General features: G+C 30.4%; 3 protein-coding genes across 9 annotated transcripts in view; 2 read left to right on the top strand and 1 right to left on the bottom strand.

The window, feature by feature from the left end:
- Positions 1-210: 210 nt before the first annotated feature.
- The window catches only part of LOC127903913 (uncharacterized), a 45,744-nt gene continuing 24,863 nt past the window's right edge, over positions 211-21,091 (top strand). The window contains exons 1-3 of the mRNA XM_006380868.3: positions 211-262; positions 533-620; positions 732-833. Coding sequence (XP_006380930.2) covers positions 251-262; positions 533-620; positions 732-833 — 202 coding nt within the window. The 5' untranslated portion in view covers positions 211-250. The remainder of the gene's footprint in view (positions 263-532; positions 621-731; positions 834-21,091) is intronic.
- LOC18099774 (leucine-rich repeat extensin-like protein 3) overlaps positions 257-21,091 on the top strand; it is a 121,072-nt gene continuing 100,237 nt past the window's right edge. For 2 of the 3 annotated variants that reach the window (XR_008059435.1, XM_052453708.1), the window contains exons 1-3: positions 15,561-15,704; positions 16,005-16,092; positions 16,204-16,551. Coding sequence is in view for 2 of the 3 variants with exons in the window: in XM_052453708.1 (XP_052309668.1) it covers positions 15,693-15,704; positions 16,005-16,092; positions 16,204-16,551 (448 nt within the window). In the remaining variant the exon portion in view is untranslated. Of the gene's footprint in view, positions 400-15,560; positions 15,705-16,004; positions 16,093-16,203; positions 16,552-21,091 lie in introns of those variants that run through there. The other variant, XM_052453709.1, reaches the window with a different exon arrangement.
- LOC7479601 (transcriptional repressor ILP1) lies at positions 2,415-19,809 on the bottom strand. Of its 5 annotated transcripts, none has more exons than XM_052453723.1 (2): positions 19,595-19,801; positions 2,415-3,063 (listed from the first exon to the last, which is right to left on the bottom strand). In XM_052453723.1, exon 2 carries the CDS (start codon positions 3,025-3,027, stop codon positions 2,569-2,571), a length of 459 nt encoding a protein of 152 aa, XP_052309683.1. In that variant the 5' UTR covers positions 3,028-3,063; positions 19,595-19,801; the 3' UTR covers positions 2,415-2,568. The 5 variants fall into 5 exon arrangements, with proteins under 5 accessions (XP_052309683.1, XP_052309684.1, XP_052309682.1 ...); XM_052453724.1 differs by lacking the exon at positions 19,595-19,801 and adding an exon at positions 18,909-19,028; XM_052453722.1 differs by lacking the exon at positions 19,595-19,801 and adding an exon at positions 18,909-18,989 and having other exon boundaries at positions 2,415-3,313.

Here is a 21,091-nt window from a genome sequence, read left to right as displayed (position 1 = left end):
TCAAAACCATCTCTTGCTGATGAAAGATTGTTGGGTCAGCACGACGATATTTACGATGGTTGCATCAAGTTTCCACTCCCAAGTCCACATTTCCTCATCTTATTGGTCTAAAAATGCAAGGACAATTAAATTAAGGCCTCACATGTCTCAGATGTGTTTATCTTAATTAAATTAACCCCCCCTCCCACACCTCTGTATATATACTCTCATTATTTCCATCGTCTCATCGGATCAAAGCATACACAAAACCATGGTAGAAACGGTATGATATATATTTGTGTGTGTTAATTTATCTTTTAATGCATCGATCCTCTTAATTTGGCTTTTCTTCTTTTTACGTGGAGGTCCTATATATGTTACGTACAAGTTCTTGATAATCTCTACAGCGGATTCTTCCATGTCAGAACATATTTTTGAGTTCTTCCAATCTTTCTGTCTATAAATTTATCATGACGTTTTTTTATGTTTTCTATTGGGATTAATCATGGTGAGGTCCTATATGAAATGCATGCACTAACTACTACTGTTACAGAAAGTCACAGAGATGGTGATTAAGGTGGTTGACCTTGGCTGCGAAAAATGCCACAAGAAAATCAAGAGAGTACTGTGTGCTATCCCTCGTGAGTCTTTCTTTTTTCTCTTTAAAAACAGTGCTAGGTTTGAGTTGTTTTTATTACCAAAGGAAGTGACTAAGTTTTGTGGATTTGATGATGTTAATTAACGAACAAGAGAAATCCAGAACCAGACATATGACAAGAAGGAAAACACAGTGACAATCACTGTGGTGGGTTGCTGTCCTGAAAAGATCAAGAAAAAAATATACTGCAAAGGAGGTCGAACTGTCAAGTGCGTTGAGATCAAGCCGCCTCCGAAGGAAAAACAAGAAAAAAAACCAGAAAAAAAAAAACCAGAAGCAAAACCAGAAGAAAAACCAGAACCAAAACCAAAACTAGAAAAAGAACCAGAACCGAAACCAAAACCATGCACATGTTGTGAAAAATGCCGCCGAGGCCCATGTTGTCATCACTTTTGTATGCCAACACCTCCTGCATATTGTCCTGTACCTTGTAGAAGGTCAGAGTGTGATATATGGGGAGATGGTTGTTGTAGTTGCCGAAGTAGGGGTTACTATGTGTGCAGAAGTGCATATGTTTATGAAGACTATTATCCCTCGGCGCCATGCACAATCATGTAAAGGGAAATCAAGTTCAGAAGACCGATGGTTTGAGTCAACATCCAACATCAACCATTGGATTCGAATCCAGTGGTCATGATGGACCTTAGTACTGTTGTTGTATTTATATCATCTGTTTTGTGATGCTGCTGTTGTTTTGACCTCTTTCATCTAGATGATGCACGACTTCATTTGTTACATGTTTGGTCAACAAATATGGGAGGCTTTACTACCTAGTCTTTGTTTTTTATGCTATCTTATCTTTGTATAGTCCCTTTGGATGTTTTCTTCCGAAGTGCTATATATATATTATCTGTTTCAAAAAACCCCTCGATCTCCGTCAATTCTCTAGTCATTTTTTGCCGGATATAATGCCCAGAAACAACATCATTCGACCGTACTTTCTCAATGATAATTTTCTTATAATATTTTTTTTTTGTTTGGAATAATATTTTATATATATATTTTAATATTAATATATTAAAATTATATGAAAATACACAAAAAAACTAATTTTTTAAATAAAAATAAAATCTTTTAATCTAGGTATCAAAAACAAAATGTACTAAAAATTACTATTTAAAATGCATATGATGCGACTTGTGTTTTTAAATAAAAAACATTAAAATAAATTTTTGGTTTTAAAAACACATGTTGCACCATAGCGGATATGTGTTCCTGACCAGACTTTGTGAGTTTGGTATGGTGGAAATTTTTATGGTTGTAATTTAAAAAAATTATTTTTTTAAAAGTATTTTTAGTTGAAGTTGATTTGATATTTATATATATTTAATTAAAACTGTGATTGAAATTGAGGTTACATAAAAAATTATTTAAAGTATTTGGTTAAACATACTTTTCAAATTGAGGTTATAAAATAACTAAAAAAGATATATATTAATATTGATGATTTTTAATTTAAATATTGTAGATTTAAGTACCACTATTACATCATTAAATAAATTATATTTTATATCAAATATTTTTTTATTATTTCATTAACTTATCTATAATTTCATCACGTATGAAATTCATCCGATAAGGACTACAATTTCCACAGTTTTTTGAGCGTGCAACAAAATCAGGTAAAATATCATCAGAAATAAAATTTAAATTGCGATTATATTCTGCAAATGCTACATCCTCATGCTATCTCTTTTAAATTTATATAATATTATTAAATAATATTAAACATTAGTTTTTCAAGTAAAACTCAATTAAAAAAATAATTTTATTTGAGCAAGTCAGCGGCGCTCCAATGCACAATGGAGATACTGTTAACGTAAACAGTTACAAGTGAATTAATTCACGGATCACTGTTCACTTCCATGTTCTTTCTTCCGTGTTTCAAATCTTTCTTCACCACTGAAAGTTGGGAATATGCTTCAGAAGCATCACTGAATCTCCTCAGCAGTCCGGAGCAACAAATCACGGGTTGACTGGTAAGCAGCATTTTTTTCACTGTCACTCTCACTCTCATCCGTGCTCAATTCTCCCTCAATTTTCTGGTCAGAACTATCCACCTCCATGTATGACAATCTCTTCGAATCAAAACGAGTTTTCCTGCGTTGACGAGCCTTAGCCCTTTTCTCCATATCCATCCGTTTCTGTAAGTTGATATCTCTGCCAAATTCATCTAACTTCACTGGCAGATTTGCTTGATCTTTCAAGGCAACTAATGCAGCTGCTGCAGCACTTTTGGCAGCATCAATTGTTGCTGCAGAATTACCTCTTGCATTGAAAACTGACATCGCTGCTTTCACTGCTGCTTCTACCTCCATCATTTCATCCTCATTATCAGCAGTTCTTCCTTCTAAGATAAGTGATGCCTGTTCTTCATGAAGCTTCTGCATCCTCTCTTCAAGTTCCTCAATTAAAGTAGCTTTATGCTGCAAGGAGAACAAAATTACATCAACCAGTAATTTCCTGCTTGCGGGAACCCAAGAATCACTATCATCAACTTATGCAGTTTCTAACGTTAACGATGTAGGAAGAATCTAAAGCTTGCGTTTGAGATTGGCACTAATCATTAATATGCAGGTGTAGATGTTAACTGAAGTTCTGGTTCACTTAATTTAGTGGAAGAAGTGCATTGTAAATGTAACTCCCAAGTAATGACCTGGCTCTACATGCTTTTACCTGTCAATTTTCTTGGAGTGAATAGTGCGGAGTGAATTAATTCACTCTGCACAGACGCTAAGAAAGGAAGAAGCAGAATGTTGCTTTCAATTCCGTGAACTGGCGTTTGAAACGTTAATTATAGTGGGTTCTATGCATAGTAAATGTTGCTTTCCGTGAACTGTGTGTAGATGTTAATCGTTTGAGATTGACCAATTTCCTTTTCGTGATGTATATATAGTTTTATATGAAGCCATGAACGTAAGCTCTTAATCTAGAGATTATCATTGGTTGACGTTATTTGACTCGTTCCCTGATCCTTTACACATTAATTAATTGGTGGGGATGACAGAAGAAGAATGCTACCATGGGATAGGTTAGCGAGCTGTCAATGAAAATGTAAGGAAGCAATGGAGATTTTAAAGGGGTTAATTATGGAAATCTCCATTGACTTGTACAGTAGTAATAGTTGTTAATTATACCCTATTGGTTCATTCATAAAATTCTTGATTTAAAGATGTCAAGTTGAAGCAAAAACAAAATTTTCTATTATTGTTTAATTAAAAATAAGATTAAATCTAATAAATAAAATTATCAAACACAACCACGTACATGATTCATGTTATTAGATTAAATATATTAATTTATATCTATTTTTTAATTTTTCAAGTCTAATCTTTAGTTATTGTCAATAATTTTTTTTTATTGGTATAAATAACTCTTGATTTATTTAATTGAATGTATGCATAGATCCTTTTTTATTTATAATCAGAATTTCTTACATTAAAAGATATAATAAAAAAACCTATATATTTATTGTTTCTATTAAAAATAATAATATCTAACCGGCAGCAAAGTGATAGACATTTGCATAGTTAACGTCCAACATCAACCATTGGATTCAAATCCAGTGGTCATGATGGGACTTAGTACTGTTGTTGTGTTTATAATATCATCCCTTTCGTCTAGATGATGCACGACTTTGTCTGTGCCTAGCTAGTATTTTCAAGTCAGTGTTGATGGCTTGTTACATGTTTGGATTGGAAGAAATTACACGAGAGATGATGCCTGCTGATTATTTAGTTTTTTTTTTCAATTTCAACCTTTAAAATTAATAAAATTTAATTATTATAGGGAACATATTTTGTATAATAAACGTGATTCATTATGGATTGGAAGAATAAATTTATGTTTTACCCTTCAAAAAATCACCAAGAGCTAGCCTTTAGGGTAAAATGGTCTTTTAATAGGAATTACTTGTCATTTTAGAATTTTTAGGGGCATCTTAGTTTTTTCATAATTTTTTTTCATTGTTAAATTACTTGATTGTCTTATAAAAAAAACACTTAACTATAGTCTAGGAGATTTTTTGATATTTTACTTTTTTTAGTTCATTGCAATGACTCTATAACCCTTAAAATCAAAATTCTTAAAGTTTTATTGCAGTGACTTATCTATCATTTCACAAGGGTATTTTCGTAGTAACTAGTTGGTCCTAGGCGCAATGTGGTATTTTGATAAATTAAAAAAGTTGTTAACGCGTGCGTTGCAAAAGTCATTTGCTCCGCGGTTTTTTGGTAGCAAGTGTGGTTGACTCTAGTGGCTGCAACCATTTCTTCATTGTGTCATTCAATTGATCGCGGCAACCTATTCCTCACTAAGTGGCATGTGTGATCAAAGGACCTAGGTTTGACGTCAAAAACCCTTTTTTTTTTCTTTCTCCTCCTAGAAATTCATGTCTGACCCTCTAGATTTTTAGATTAGCCCTCCAAGTCTTTTTTTCTATGGCATTGGCCCCTTTTATTGTAATTAATTTTGAAAATTGAACTTTTTTCCAACTTCATCATTCTTTAATTTTTAGCTTGACAAATTTGGTTTTTAATCTTTTGATTATTATTTTTCTTTTATTTAAGATAGTTTTGAATTTGATTTTTTTTCAATTTCACCCTCATTCATTTTTTTCTTTTTGATTTGATGCTCATTTTTTTTATTGCTATTTTTTTCTTTGATAAATTTTTTAGATTAATAATATTTTTTTTCAATTTCATTCTTAAACATTAAATCGGTTAATAATTGAGTTTCTTAATTGAATTCCGGTCTACGATTTCACAAGTTATGAATTTGAGATATTAACCTAAGTTTAAAATATTAACCTAGGTCCATTTCTTCATTGTGTCATTCAATTGATCGCGGCAACCTATTCCTCACTAAGTGGCATGTGTGATCAATGGACCTAGGTTTGACATCGAAAACCCTTTTTTTTCTCTCTCCTCCTAGAAATTCATGTCTGACCCTCTAGATTTTTAGATTAGCCCTCCAAGTCTTTTTTCTATGGCATTGGTCCCTTTTATTGTAATTAATTTTGAAAATTGAACTTTTTTCCAACTTCATCATTCTTTAATTTTTAGCCTGACAGATTTGGTTTTTAATCTTTTGATTGTTATTTTTCTTTTATTTAAGATAGTTTTGAATTTGATTTTTTTTCAATTTCACCCTTATTCATTTTTTTCTTTTTGATTTGATGCTCATTCTTTTTATTGCTATTTTTTTCTTTGATAAATTTTTTAGATTAATAATATTTTTTTTTCAATTTCATTCTTAAACATTAAATCGGTTGAGAATTGAGTTTCTTAATTGAATTCCGGTCTACGATTTCACAAGTTATGAATTTGAGATATTAACCTAAGTTTAAAATATTAACCTAGGTCCATTTCTTCATTGTGTCATTCAATTGATCGCGGCAACCTATTCCTCACTAAGTGGCATGTGTGATCAATGGACCTAGGTTTGACGTCGAAAACCCTTTTTTTCTCTCTCTCCTCCTAGAAATTCATGTCTGACCCTCTAGATTTTTAGATTAGCCCTCCAAGTCTTTTTTCTATGGCATTGGTCCCTTTTATTGTAATTAATTTTGAAAATTGAACTTTTTTCCAACTTCATCATTCTTTAATTTTTAGCCTGACAGATTTGGTTTTTAATATTTTGATTGTTATTTTTTTTTATTTAAGATAGTTTTGAATTTGATTTTTTTTCAATTTCACCCTCATTCATTTTTTTCCTTTTTGATTTGATGCTCATTCTTTTTATTGCTATTTTTTTCTTTGATAAATTTTTTAGATTAATAATATTTTTTTTTCAATTTTATTCTTAAACATTAAATCGGTTGAGAATTGAGTTTCTTAATTGAATTCCGGTCTACGATTTCACAAGTTATGAATTTGAGATATTAACCTAACTTTAGAATAGTTGCCCGAAATTGCTTGTTTTTTCATATTATTAAATTTGGGTTGCCTTTTTTTATTTTATTAAATTAACTGAACTTATTAAACTCAATCGACTCAATGACCTGAGTCTCAATTTTTTTTACTTCTTTAGAAATTCTAGTGTCGCCTGAACTTTTTCTTTTTCCATTAAGAAAAATCTGGTAGACCTGCGGCATTGTGTAAACCATCGATGTAGGTTTACTCGAGTCACTTTCTCGGGTCCTTTTTGTAAATTTTTTTTTTCACTTTTGACCTTCAATATTTGGTTCATTATAATTGAGCTTCCTAATTTGTTTTAATATGGGTTCCATGGTTTTATCATGATCACATTATCCATATCGCAAGTTTTATAGGTTGACCCATGTTCATCTAATGTGTCGTTATCTCAATATTTTTTTTAAATACAGCTCATCCAATACATGACCATTTAAATATTTTAAAAGTGCTTCAGCACATGTGCATCGAGTTTATAACTCTCTTATGTATTTATATTTTTTAAAAGTTGAAAAAAAATGAGCCGACCCTCAACTGTGCGACTAAAAAAACTAGTTAACAAAAACTTTAAAACCCATGGGAGTTTCACCGTAGCCTAAGAAACAGTTTATTGTGGATTGTTATAATAAAATTATCATTTTTCCTTTGAGTGGAAAAAAGATGAAGCCTTAAGGGTGGGAATGTCTTAGTCTTTTTCCCTAGCTTATTTGTTATTAAAAGATTCTACAGGGGTGTTTACGTCTTTTTTAGTTTTTTTATCATAGTAAAAATATTATTTTACCCCAAAAGTAAAAAAAAAAAATTCAACTGTTGACCAGAGGCTTTCTTGACTTTTCATAAGTTTCTTAATAGTAAAAATACTTATTTACCTCCAGTGTCAAAAAATTATTGTGCTGCTAAATGAGGGTTTTCTGAGATTTTCAAATATCCATGTATAGTTAAAGTATGTCTTTAAACTTGAAAAATACAAAAAATAAGTTTTGCATTAAGGGGGTTTTTGTACTTTCACACGAGTATTTAATATAATTGCCAGGGTCATTGGGTCTTTTTGGTATTTTTACATTATTTTTGAATTTTTAAATGAGAAAAGCTATTGGCTGTGGAATGCCACCCGATGGCCAAAATCATTCGTTTGTCATCTCCTTAGATATTCTATCGTGTCATTTTCCGTGTGGAGCGGCACGTGGCAACTGATTGTGGTTGAATTGTCGCTAGTGGTTATTTGGTTTTTTTTCATTGTTTTCTATTTCCTACAGGTAATGTACATTATTGTCCTTTTTGTTTTTTTACTTTTTAATTTCAGTCCTCATTCTCTTTATTTCTTATTTCATTTTTCTTTCATTTATAGAAGTTTTTTTCTTTTCAATTTAGTACTTCAATTAATATTTCTCATATATTTTTTTTAATTTCAGTCATCATTCTCTTAATTTTTTATTTCGTTCTTATTCCTTTTATAACGTTTTTTTTCCAATTTAGTCCTTTAATTGCAATTTCTTATGTGTTTTGTTTTTCATTCTGGTCCTTTTTTTCCTTCTCCTTGACACTTTTGTTAAAGTTTTATTAACTTTCAATTTTATCCTTTAAATAATTTTTTTGTTGTTTTTTTCAGTTCGACCATCTTTCTTTTGATTTTTTTTCTTTCTATTAAATCTTTTTATCAATTCAATTTAACTCTCCAATTGAAGATTTTTATCCCTCTAATTAATTTTTTTTCACGCTTAATTTTTTAGATCCTTTTATGTAATTGGTTTTTTTACTGGTTTCATCTTTTGACATTTAATTTGTTAGGGATTCGGCTTTGTACAATCTTATCCTTCTACATTAATATTTTTTCATATTGGTTTTGTGATTATCTTCAAGTTTTTTATATGGGTTTATCCTAGTCTCATGATTTAGGTTATTAGTTTTGCATGCCTTTTTTTAATATAAGTTTTTTTAGTTTTTCTATTTTTGTTTGATTTTTCAAGATATTATTCTAATTTATCTATATTTTTTTTATTCAAATAAAATTTATTTTTTTTAAATAAAAGATATTCATTTTTCAATAATATTGTTGATGTGTATGGGGTTGCGTAATATTTTTATGGTTTGGTTTTATTTAGTCAATTTTATTTGTATTTATCTTTTAAGTCATGAGTTTTTCAGGGTGTGAATTTATCTTTTATTAATTTAAATAAATAAGTTCAGTACACACAATCTGGTGAAAATCTTATTTTATGTGATTGAATATATTAATCTACTTTCATCTCTCAATTTTTTCAGTTTTTTTTCAAGGTTATTATTAACAATTTTTTTTTTTTACATAAATGATTAACGATTTATTTAATTAGATGCTTGCTTGCCTTTCAATTTATACTTCAAAATTTTTTTATGTAAAAAACATTTTGAAATAGCTTGTATACCCAATATTTTTTTAAAAAAATTATAACCCACAAAGAATCGCAAGTTAAACGGCTAATAATTACTATTTGTGAATATGGTGGCATGTTTATTGTCATAACCCAATTATGGGTTGTTCCCAAAAATTCACTTTTTTTCAAAATAAAAATCAAAAAAATAAAATAAAGGCTGGCAACGTGGAGAAAGCAGGCCGGGAAATCAAGCTTCAATTTTTGGAGAAAATTCAAGGCCTAATTGTACAAATTCAAAAATTAAGAATTAATTTGATCAAGCTGCAATTATGCTCAAAAATTAAGAAAAAATACAAATTCAAGATCAAATTAAATGATTATTGGAAGAATTTGCATAAAAATTAAGTCCAATGACATAATTAAATTTTTAATAGGTCAATTTGATTTAATCATGGGCCAAATTAAATTTTAATTATGTTTAAGAATTAATTTGAGTCCAATTGAAGGATTTAATTAAGTGCAAGGACTTAATTATACTTTGAATGATTCAAATTAATTTTATTTGGGGCTTAATTGGTGAACAATTAAGTTTTGGAGCCTAAGTTAGGCTTAATTGACAATATAAGGATTTTAATAGATCAAGTTTAATTTTTACCAAGTTAATTGATTGAAATTAGGGGCCTTATCGTAAGAAAATTGAAGTTTTGGGGTCAATTAATGGTTAAATTGACAAAATTCGCAACCAATGATCATTCTGCAGCAGGAGGCCAACTATGCGGGTTCAATTGACAAAATCAGGAGCAAAATCGTAAGAAAATTAAAGTTTTAGGGTCAATTATAGGTGCAATTAAATCAAATTTAAAGAGGGAGGACTAAAATGAACTTTGACCAAAATCAGAACTTTGGTACTGTTCATCTTCTTCTTTAAATATCTGAAATAACTGCTCAGGTTAACTATTTCGCAGGTGCATTTAATGCCTCTGCACTCCACCAAATTTAACCAAAACTTACTTGAAAATGTTCCGCTGCAGTTCCTCTACAGATCTATCTGAATAGTCCAGTCTGAAGGACAACCCATAAGTACTGGCGCCATCTTAAACATGCCAACTCAGGCAGCCTGCAGCTACAGATTTGACAATTTAACAGTGCATCGTGCCTACTTTGAGTGAACGATTGGAATCCTTCCCATCTGAATCAAGGGCTGAAATTTTACCGCTGTGTAACGAGATTACCATCTTCCACCTTCTATAAATAGAGGCTCCGTTGATGACTTGAGTGAGGAGAAAAGCGGGTCCAAAGAAAGCCAAAAAACCAGCCTTCCTCCCTCTTCCCACTGCAGATTTTCTTCTTCTGCTTCTTCTTCTTTCTTCCTCCGCCACAGGAAACCAACATCGTCACCATTTCTTCCTCCAGCTCCACCTTGAGCAACCACAACCACCATCAGCAGTATGGAAACCATCATTTCCACCATAAGTCACCGCCCAAACACCTTCTTTCAGTAACAACATTCGCGACTTTCTCCTTCCTCTCCTCTCTGCAGATTTCCTTTTCTTCCTCTTCCAGCTGCAGCCACTCCAGCCAACTCAGGCAGCCAACTCCACCGCTGGCTTCAGGTCGTCCTCCCCATGCCAGCCATCACCGCCATGCTAGGTGGTCCGCTACCCTTCCCCTGGTTCTTCGTCTTCTCCATGAAAGTTCCACTGTTCATAAGTGAACAGTGGAACGTGAATTATAGTGAACAGTGGAACGTGAATTACAATGCACGTCTACTGTTCCAGTGAACCTAGGGCCAGACCAGTTCTGCCCCAGCCCAAACAGCCGGGCCGGGTCCAATCCGGCTCCCAAAAAATAAAAACTTTTCAAAAATTGTTTTCAAATATTTTTCTACCAATTTTGCATAATATCAGGTTGTATATTTACACTCTAAAATACAAATCCGGTATTAAAATACATGGTTTTCTCCGAAATATTTCAAAAAAAAAATTCAAAACATTTTCAAAAAGAAAAAATATTTTATTGCATACGGCCAAATTCTAAAATTTTCTCAAGCATATTTTTCATTAAAAAAAACAAAAATTGCATCTTTTTCATGTTTTAAAAAAAATCCAAAAATGAATATTGTAACCAGTTTATGATTATCAATTAGAATTTGGCTAACATGTCAAAAATCTTTTTCCAATTTTTTTTTTAGGATCCAGATGTAGACTTTAATATTTGTGAGGTGTAAAATTACACGATAAAGTACACCCTCAAGTATTAAAGATACAAAGTGTAAAAATGCGATGCTAAAATTCAGACTTTAGAGTGGTTAGAATTTAACCTGATAAGGTAGAGACTCTCTCATAAAGAGAGATCTGCTTTGAGCCTTAGAAAAGATCAACGAATAGAAACTCAACTTAGAAAAAAACAATTAAACAACAATGCAGCTTACATTAGATAGGGTGCACTAGGGGTGATGCGTCTTCCCCTTGCACAACCAGTCCCTTACTCGGACTCTCGCAGACTATAGGTTCCTAGTGACCATAATACTAGGTGGCGACTTCTAAACAGTAATCATAATTTTATGATTAAATTCAAAAACTCTTCCCAACACACAACACCTCACACAAGGGCATGACAAAGAGCCTCCACCGTCGCCAAACGACGTCGCCCCCGCGACACTTATCGTGATAAATTATGTAGTTGATTGGACTGGCTAATAATATTGCTGATGTGTGTAATATTTTTTATGGCTTGAGTTTATTCAGTTAATTTTACTTGTATTTATTTTTTAAGTCATGAGTTTTTTAGGGTGTGAATAAATAAGTTCGGTAAACATAATCAAGTTAAAGTTTCATTTTATATAATTGAATATATTGATTTACTTTTATTTCTCAATTGTTTTCAGTTTTTTTCTTGGTTATTGTTAATGACTTTATTTTTATTTACATAAATGATTATTAATTTATTTAAGTAGATAGCTTTTTAATTTATATTTTGAATTTTTTATGCAAAAAACACCTTGAAACAATCTATACATCTGATATTTTTAAAAAGAATTATAACCCAGCAAGTTAAATGGCTAGTAATTATTATTATTATTATTATTATTTTTATAACCTAGCAAGTTAAACGGCTAGTAATTATTATTATTATTATTTATTAATGTGGATATCCGGACCAGCTTGCATGTACCTCAACTAATCCTACGGACCCTAAAATTAACGACCATATAAACTTTTAATAATTATCATATTAACAATCAAACAATCACATGGCCCAATTTAAAATCACATTAAAGCAACCCTATAATTCTAATTTCTTATTACTATTCTACCTAATAGATGTTAAACGGCTAGTAATTATTATTTGTGAATATGGTGGTATGTTTATCGTGATAGATTAAAGATGAAGTTGATTGGACCGGCTATAAGCTGCGGGCCACCAATTAATATACTTGACACTTGACATGCGATTATTGATTGATTTTTTTTCCAGACATGTTCCGAAAAGGTGGCATGTATAATAATGACTGACCACTATTTCAATAATCGGCTTCTCACAAAGTATTAACACACCGGTTTTTTGTTTTAATTTTTTTGTTTTAAATTAATTTTTTTAATTATTTTACCAGATTAATATCAAAAATATATTTTAAAAAATAATAAAAATTTTATTTCATATATTTTTAAACAAAAAACACTTTAAAAAAATCTTTATCGCAATACCAAATACTTTTAAAATATTTTTTATATAGAAAAATATTAAAATAATATATTTTAAAAAAAATTATTTTTAATATTAGCCTATCAAAATAATATTAAAAATATTTAATTTATAATAAAAAAATAAAAAATATTTGTTTTCAAAATATTATTTGGAGCAATGATGTTATAGCAAAAGGATGGAAATAAAATAAAATGAATAGCATAAGGATTCCATCAGTAAAAGAAATTGACTTGTGATGTCACATCATCTTTTCATAGCCACGTCATCAAAATCACTTGTCTTTTTTATGACGTGTAAGCGTTCCTGATAATGGAATCCAATAGAACTTTGACTCATATTATGATAATTGGTTCTGCCTGTTTGCGTTTTGGTTTGGTATCGATCAAATTCGTGCATGCATTTTGACAAGAAGGCCCACTTTAGAATTGTGTTGCAAAACGTGTTTTATAAAAAATTAAATTTTTATTTAAAAATAATTTTTTATTTTTTTTATTGTGTTAAAATGCTAATATAAAAAATAATTTTAAAAAATATTATTTTAATATATTTTTAAGTAAAAAACATTTTGAAAAGTTACTGTTACCACACTTCGAACACCCCCTAAATGCTTATATTAAAGTAGTGATTGATTTTATGGTAGTGTTTGCTTTTTAAAATGCTTTTGACTTAGAAATGTATCAAAATAATAGTTTTTATTATTATTTTTTAAAATTTATTTTTAATATCAGCATATCAAAACGATCTAAAAACACACAAAAAATTAATTTAAAGCAAAAAAAATTAAATTTTTTTCAAAAACATAATTTGACAACAAAAACAAACACTAACAAAATTTATTATTGAAAATGTATTAAATTGATTTTTTAATATATTTTGATGAATTTAATACGTTGATGTCAAAAAATAAAATAAAAATCAAAACAAATTTATTATAATATATTTTTAAACTAAAAATACTCTTAAAAACACAATAAATTGCAATAACAATCATTACTCAAGAATATTTAAAAGTGTACTAGCAGTTAATCACTAAAAAATATATTAAAATTTTTTCTTAACTTCTGTCCCTTGTGCCCACACATAGCAAGTGGCAGATAGCCACCACTTCAGTCTTTTGTAGTTTTGCACTCATGCAATTTAAAAGTCTTTTGTAGCACCATTTGTCAATATCGTCGCCTAACGACTTCAGTCTCTTTCTCCTTTCCAAATAGATATAAATGCTCAGGAGGACCTTTTTTTTTCATAGATATTGTGATTAAGTTGGAAAGATGGTAATTTAATATTTTTAATTTATTTTAATATTTTGATGTGTTAATAAAAACAATAAAAAAATAATTTTTTAGTTTAATATATATTTTTTAAGAATATATATCTTAAAAAAGCACAGCATGAAATATGAAAAAAAATTATAATTATATATAAAAAATCATAATTTTTTTTATTTTTTGTTTGAAATTAATTTTTTTAATATTTTCAAATCGGTTTGATGTGCTGATATGAAAATAATTTTTAAAAAATAAAAAAATATTATTTTAATATAATTTTAAATAAAAAATAATTTAAATCAGAACCGTTACTATAATTCTAAAAACCTCATTCATTTTTTTTTTTTTTTTGGATTTAGCTAACAAAAATATGATCGATCACGTTCTTCGGGTCTCCTGGCCCCTCTCCAATAATGGACCCATTGCTCTTGCCTCTTCGCAATCGAATACGTTCGTACACCCAGAAGAACTCTCTTTTTTATCTTTTTTTTTTTTTTAAATTCCTCGTGCCTTTCCTGCCACTCGCTTGATTATTGGTGACCGGCTGGGGACTGTCTGAGGGACCAAGGGAAATAAGACTGAATGAACCGACGGGAGAAAAGAATGTTCGATTTAAAGCTAGTTTGGTACCGTGGCTAGAATTATTTTTTAAAATAATTTTTATTTAAAAATATATTAAAATAATATTTTTTTAAAAAAAATATTTATGACATCATTATATTAAAATAGAAAGGAGATAGAGTTTCAATTAGCTACTAATTAATAGGTAGCTATAAATTTCACCAAACTAATGTACCTTAGGATAGATACAATACAACATTTATATTAGCGGTGTTCATAACTATCATTCCGTGAAGTATGTTTGATATTTCCAACACCATTTTTAATGTTTTGTAAATTTCACCTATTTAATTTTTATTTATACACGATCGAGTTGGATATAACTTGCTAGGTTAAATATTTTATAAATATTATATATATACTTTATATTACTAATTTTTATGGATTGAATTTAATTATAACTAAGATTTATGCTCAATAAATTAGCTTAAAATTTTGTTATAAATTTTAACAAATAATTTTGACTTAATACATCAAATGAATCAATTAACTAAATTAACTAAAATGAAAGAATCAACTACAAAAAAAATAAAAAAAAAATAAATAACAATATATATAACAAAAAATATTTAAGTTTATTGTTATAGAATATATACATACTAGGTTGAGTTTCCTGACTCGTAATATCTATTTTTTAGATTTTTTAACTAGTTATCGTCTACAATATTTATATAATCTGATTTTAATGGGTTGGGTCAAGTTATATAATACCCCTATTTTATATTGATTTTTTTTTTATGGTATATATATTTCGAACCATTTTATTCATAGAATGATTTTTTATTTTGAATAATTTTAAGAAACAATCCTTTATAGTAACCTAATACATTAAGAAAAATAATTTTTTTTTTAAATAAATGTTAGTATCAATTTCTTTAACCCTGGCTATCGATCCTTTAGCTTAACCTTTGAATTGATTAACAAAATAGAAGGTGAGATGTGCACATCAAAACCATCTCTTGCTGATGAAAGATTGTTGGGTCAGCAGCGACGATATTTACGATGGTTGCATCAAGTTTCCACTCCCCCAAGTCCACATTTCCTCATCTTATTAGTCTAAAAATGCAAGGACAATTAAATTAAAGACTCACATGTCTCAGATGTGTTTATCTTAATTAAATTAACCCCCTCCCCCCATCTCTATATATATACTCTCAATATTTGCATCGTCTCATCGGATCAAAGCATACACAAAACCATGGTGGAAACGGTATGATTATATATTTGTGTGTGTTAATTTATCTTTTAAGGCATCGATCCTCTTAATTTGGCTTTTCTTCTTTTTACGTGGAGGTCCTCTCAATATGTTACGTACAAGATTATTAATTTATCTTTTAAGGCATCGATCCTCTCAATATGTTACGTACAAGTTCTTGATAATCTCTACAGCGGATTAATTCTTCCATGCCAGAACATATTTTTGAGTTCTTCCAATCTTTCTGTCTATAAATTTATCATGACGTTTTTTTCTATATGAAATGCATGCACTAACTAGCTACTACTGTTACAGAAAGTCACAGAGATGGTGATTAAGGTGGTTGACCTTGGCTGCGAAAAATGCCACAAGAAAATCAAGAGAGTACTGTGTGCTATCCCTCGTGAGTCTTTCTTTTTTCTCTTTAAAAACAGTGCTAGGTTTGAGTTGTTTTTATTACCAGAGGAAGTGACTAAGTTTTGTGGATTTGATGATGTTAATTAACGAACAAGAGAAATCCAGAACCAGATATATGACAAGAAGAAAAACACAGTGAAAATCACTGTGGTGGGTTGCTGTCCTGAAAAGATCAAGAAAAAAATATACTGCAAAGGAGGTCCAACTGTCAAGTGCATTGTTATAACTCCACCTCCACCTCCACCACCACCTCCACCACCTCCACCTCCACCTCCACCTCCACCTCCACCACCACCACCACCACCACCACCACCTCCACCTCCACCTCCACCTCCACCTCCACCTCCACCTCCACCTCCACCTCCACCACCACCACAACCATGCACATGTTGTGAAAAATGCCGCCGAGGCCCATGTTGTCATCACTTTTGTATGCCAACAGTACCTCCATATTGTCCTGTACCTTGTAGAAGGGCGGTGTGTGATATATGGGAAGACGGTTGTTGTAGTTGCCGAAGTAGGGGTTACTATGTGTGTAGAAGTGCATATGTTTGTGAAGAGTACTATCCCTCGGCGCCATGCACAGTCATGTAAAGGGAAAGTTCAGAAGACCGATGATTTGAGTCAACGTCCAACATCAACCATTGGATTCAAATCCAGTGGTCATGACGGACCTTAGTACTGTTGTTGTATTTATATCATCTGTTTTGTGATGCTAGCTAGCTGTTGCTTTGACCTCTTTCATCTAGATGATGCACGACTTCATTTGTTACATGTTTGGTCAGCAAATATGGGAGGCTTTACTACCTAGTCTTTGTTTTCTATGCTATCTTATCCTTGTATAGTCCCTTTGGATGTTTTCTTCCAAAGTGCTATTATCTGTTTCAAAAAACCCCTCGATCACCATCTATTCTCTCGTCATTTTTTGCCGGATGAAATGCCCAGAAACAACATCATTCGACCGTACTTTGTCAATGATAGTTTTCTTATAATATATATTTTTTTGTTTGGGATAATATTTTTTATATTTTTTTTAATATTAATATATTGAAATTATATGAAAATACACAAAAAAAAAACTAATTTTTTAAACAAAAAAATAAAATCTTTTAATCTAGGTATCAAAAACAAAATGTACTAAAAATTACTATTTAAAATGCATATGATGCAACTTATGTTTTCAAATAAAAAACATTAAAATAAATTTTTGGTTTTAAAAACACTGGTTGCATCATAGCGGTTCTGTGTTCCTGACCAAACTTTATGTGTTTGGTATGGTGGTAACTTTTGTGATTGTAATTCAAAAAAAGTTATTTTTTCAAAAGTACTTTTGGTTGAGATTGATTTGGTATTTATATATATTTAATTAAAACTGCGGTTGAAATTGAGGTTAAATAAAAAATTGTTTAAAGTGTTTGGTTAAACATACTTTTCAAATTGAGGTTATAAAATAACTAAAAAAGATATATATTAATATTGATGATTTTTAATTTAAATATTGTAGATTTAAGTACCACTATTTCATCATTAAATAAATAATACTTTATATTAAATATTTTTTATTGTTTCATTAACTTATCTATAATTTCATCACGTATGAAATTCATCCGATAAGGACTACAATTTCCACAGTTTTTTTAGCGTGCAACAAAATCAAGTAAAATATCATCAGAAATAAAATTGAAATTGCGATCAAATTCTACAAATAATACATCATCATGCTATCTCTTTTTAATTTATATAATGTTATTAAATAATATTAAACACTAATTTTTCAAGTAAAACAATTTAGCGAATGGAAATAATATAATGTAATTGTGTTTTTTTTAAAACGCAATTAAAAAAATAATTTTGTTTTAGCAATTCAGCGGCGCTCCAATGCACAATGGAGATACTGTTAACGTAAACAGTTACAAGTGAATTAATTCACGGATCACTGTTCACTTCCATGTTCTTTCTTCCGTGTTTCAAATCTTTCACCACCACTGAAAGTTGGGAATATGCTTCAGAAGCATCACTGAATCTCCTCAGCAGTCCGGAGCAACAAATCACGGGTTGACTGGTAAGCAGCATTTTTTTCACTGTCACTCTCACTCTCATCCGTGCTCAATTCTCCCTCAATTTTCTGGTCAGAACTATCCACCTCCATGTATGACAATCTCTTCGAATCAAAACGAGTTTTCTTGCGTTGACGAGCCTTAGCCCTTTTCTCCATATCCATCCGTTTCTGTAAGTTGATATCTCTGCCAAATTCATCTAACTTCACTGGCAGATTTGCTTGATCTTTCAAGGCAACTAATGCAGCTGCTGCAGCACTTTTGGCAGCATCAATTGTTGCTGCAGAATTACCTCTTGCATTGAAAACTGACATCGCTGCTTTCACTGCTGCTTCTACTTCCATCATTTCATCCTCATTATCAGCAGTTCTTCTTTCTAAGATAAGTGATGCCTGTTCTTCATGAAGCTTCTGCATCCTCTCTTCAAGTTCCTCAATTAAAGTAGCTTTATGCTGCAAGGAGAACAAAATTACATCAACCAGTAATTTCCTGCTTGCGGGAACCCAAGAATTAATATCATCAACTTATGCAGTTTCTAACGTTAACGATGTAGGAAGAATCTAAAGCTTGCGTTTGAGATTGGCACTAATCATTAATATGCAGGTGTAGATGTTAACTGAAGTTCTGGTTCACTTAATTTAGTGGAAGAAGTGCATTGTAAATGTAACTGTAGAAACACAAATTTTCGCACAAAATTGTGTCTACAGTAACTCCCAAGTAATGACCTGGCTCTACATGCTTTTACCTGGCAATTTTCTTGGAGTGAATAGTGCGGAGTGAATTAATTCACTCTGCACAGACGCTAAGAAAGGAAGAAGCAGAATGTTGCTTTCCGTGAACTGGCGTTTGAAACGTTAATTATAGTGGGTTCTATGCATAGTAAATAATATTTATTATTTTATTAAACGTTTTGTTTATATAATTTGCTTCAAACACAGAAGCAACCACGGAAACAAATATATTTTTAAAATAATAAAATAAAAACCCAAAATCTCACTTCTGTAACTCCATTAAAAAGGGCCACACTATATAGCTATCCATCCAAAATATAATGAGATAAAAACCCCAAGTAGATATCTTAATCATTTTTCAAACAAAGTCTTCAAAGAGAAACTCTTTTCACTCTCTTGAATCTTCAAACCAATCACGAAAAACATTCAAGTTGGGGTTCCAATTTGCTTCCCCGTGGATACAGTCAGTAAGCAACTATCTGTTTTGCAGGACGTCTAATTAAAGACTGGCTATGGTGGTATTATCCCAACGCAAATTTTGTTAATTAATAATATATTTTTCATTCCATAAAACCTTATAGATAAACTCAAATAATTTATAATATTCTACGCAGAGAGACCATCTTATGTGATTAAACAATAAGGTCAACAAGGTTGGTGAGATGTATAAATATTATTGTAGGGTTACGAAAGTACTTACAATTATTGCAAATAAATGCAAAAGGTTCCATTTTCCATGGTGATGGTGATGGTGCTGGTGCGTGCACCTCCGTTTCTTTCACTTTCAATTGCTTTCTTCAATCCTTGATCATTTGATTGCTTCTGTGGTGTAAACGTGAGCATGCTTGTTTCCTGGAAAAAATGGTGTAAGCTCAGCCATGCCTCATGATCCATACGAGATAATGAAATTTGGATTATTATCTTATAATCTGGAGATTATCATTGGTTGACGTTATTTGACTCGTTTCCTGCTCCTTTACACATTAATTAATGGTGGGGATAGGTTCGCGAGCTGTCAATGAAAATGTAAGGACGCAATGGAGATTTTGAAGGGGTTAATTATGGAAATCTCCATTGACTTGTACGGAAGGAATAGTTGTTAATTATACCCTATTGGTTCATTCATAAAATTCTTGATTTAAAGATGTCAAGTTCAAGCAAAAACAAAATATTGCTGTGACTAAACTCGTTTAATCCAACTATGTTATTAATAATTTGATTTACTCGGTCAATTCCTATTAAAACTTTACTGGATCAACATCACTGTTTTAAATAATAAAACGACATGCTTTAATAATAATAAAAAATCAACCGCAATTAACTTGATTATTTAGTTTTTAGTTGGTTTTTCCATAAAATAATAATATTTATTTTTATAATTTATACAACCTTGTATAAATTTTATATATTTATTTTATTCAATTATTTTCATGTGTGTCAATTTCTATTGTTGTTTAATTAAATAGAAGATTAAGTTTAATAAACAAAGTTATCAAATACAACCACCATCAAATATATAATTCATGTTACTAGATTAAATATATTAATATAAATCTATCTTTTAATTTTTTAAATTTAGTTTTTAGTTATTATTAATGATTTTTTTTATTGGTACAAATAATTCTTAATTTATTTAATTGAATGTATATATAGGTTTTTTTTTATATAATCAGAATTTCTTACATTAAAAGATATAATGAAAAAACCTATTTATTTATTATTTTTATTAAAAATAATAATATCTAACCTGTAGCGCGAAGTGATAGCCAGCATAAACTGCATAAGGGGTTACTTGCAGCCCTGTTTTAGCCTCTGGGCTTCTAGCCAGTCTAGGTATAGCCATGTAAGTGATGGGCTAATTAATATGCCCTGTAAGACATGGGCTAAGCCCAGTATTAATGAAGCCCAGTTTGTCATAGAGAAAACTTAGATAATGAATTGGTCCATGGCGTTCTTTGGATTCTTTACTTTCATGACATGTGGAGACACAAATTTCAAATTAGATTGTGTGATTATTATATCACCTACTTTTGAAACTCTGTTTGTTTACTAGAAAATAATTTTTTTTTTAAAAAAATGAATTATAGTAAAATAAATTCTAGAAAAGTGAATTATTTTTTATGTTTCTTAATATAATGAAAAATAAGTTGAAAAATATTTTTCAGTGTTTGATTATGTCATGGAAAATGAGCTGGAA

This window comes from Populus trichocarpa, chromosome 6, assembly GCF_000002775.5.
Source record: "Populus trichocarpa isolate Nisqually-1 chromosome 6, P.trichocarpa_v4.1, whole genome shotgun sequence".
Lineage (NCBI taxonomy): Eukaryota > Viridiplantae > Streptophyta > Magnoliopsida > Malpighiales > Salicaceae > Populus > Populus trichocarpa.
Note: the sequence above shows the minus strand (reverse complement) of the source record. Positions and strands in the feature narration are given on the sequence as shown.

Excerpts from the sequence above, each read along its gene's own strand:
- LOC7479601 (XM_024603827.2), bottom strand. The coding sequence starts at position 18,579 with ATGCAGAAGCTTCATGAAGAACAGGCATCACTTATCTTAGAAAGAAGA.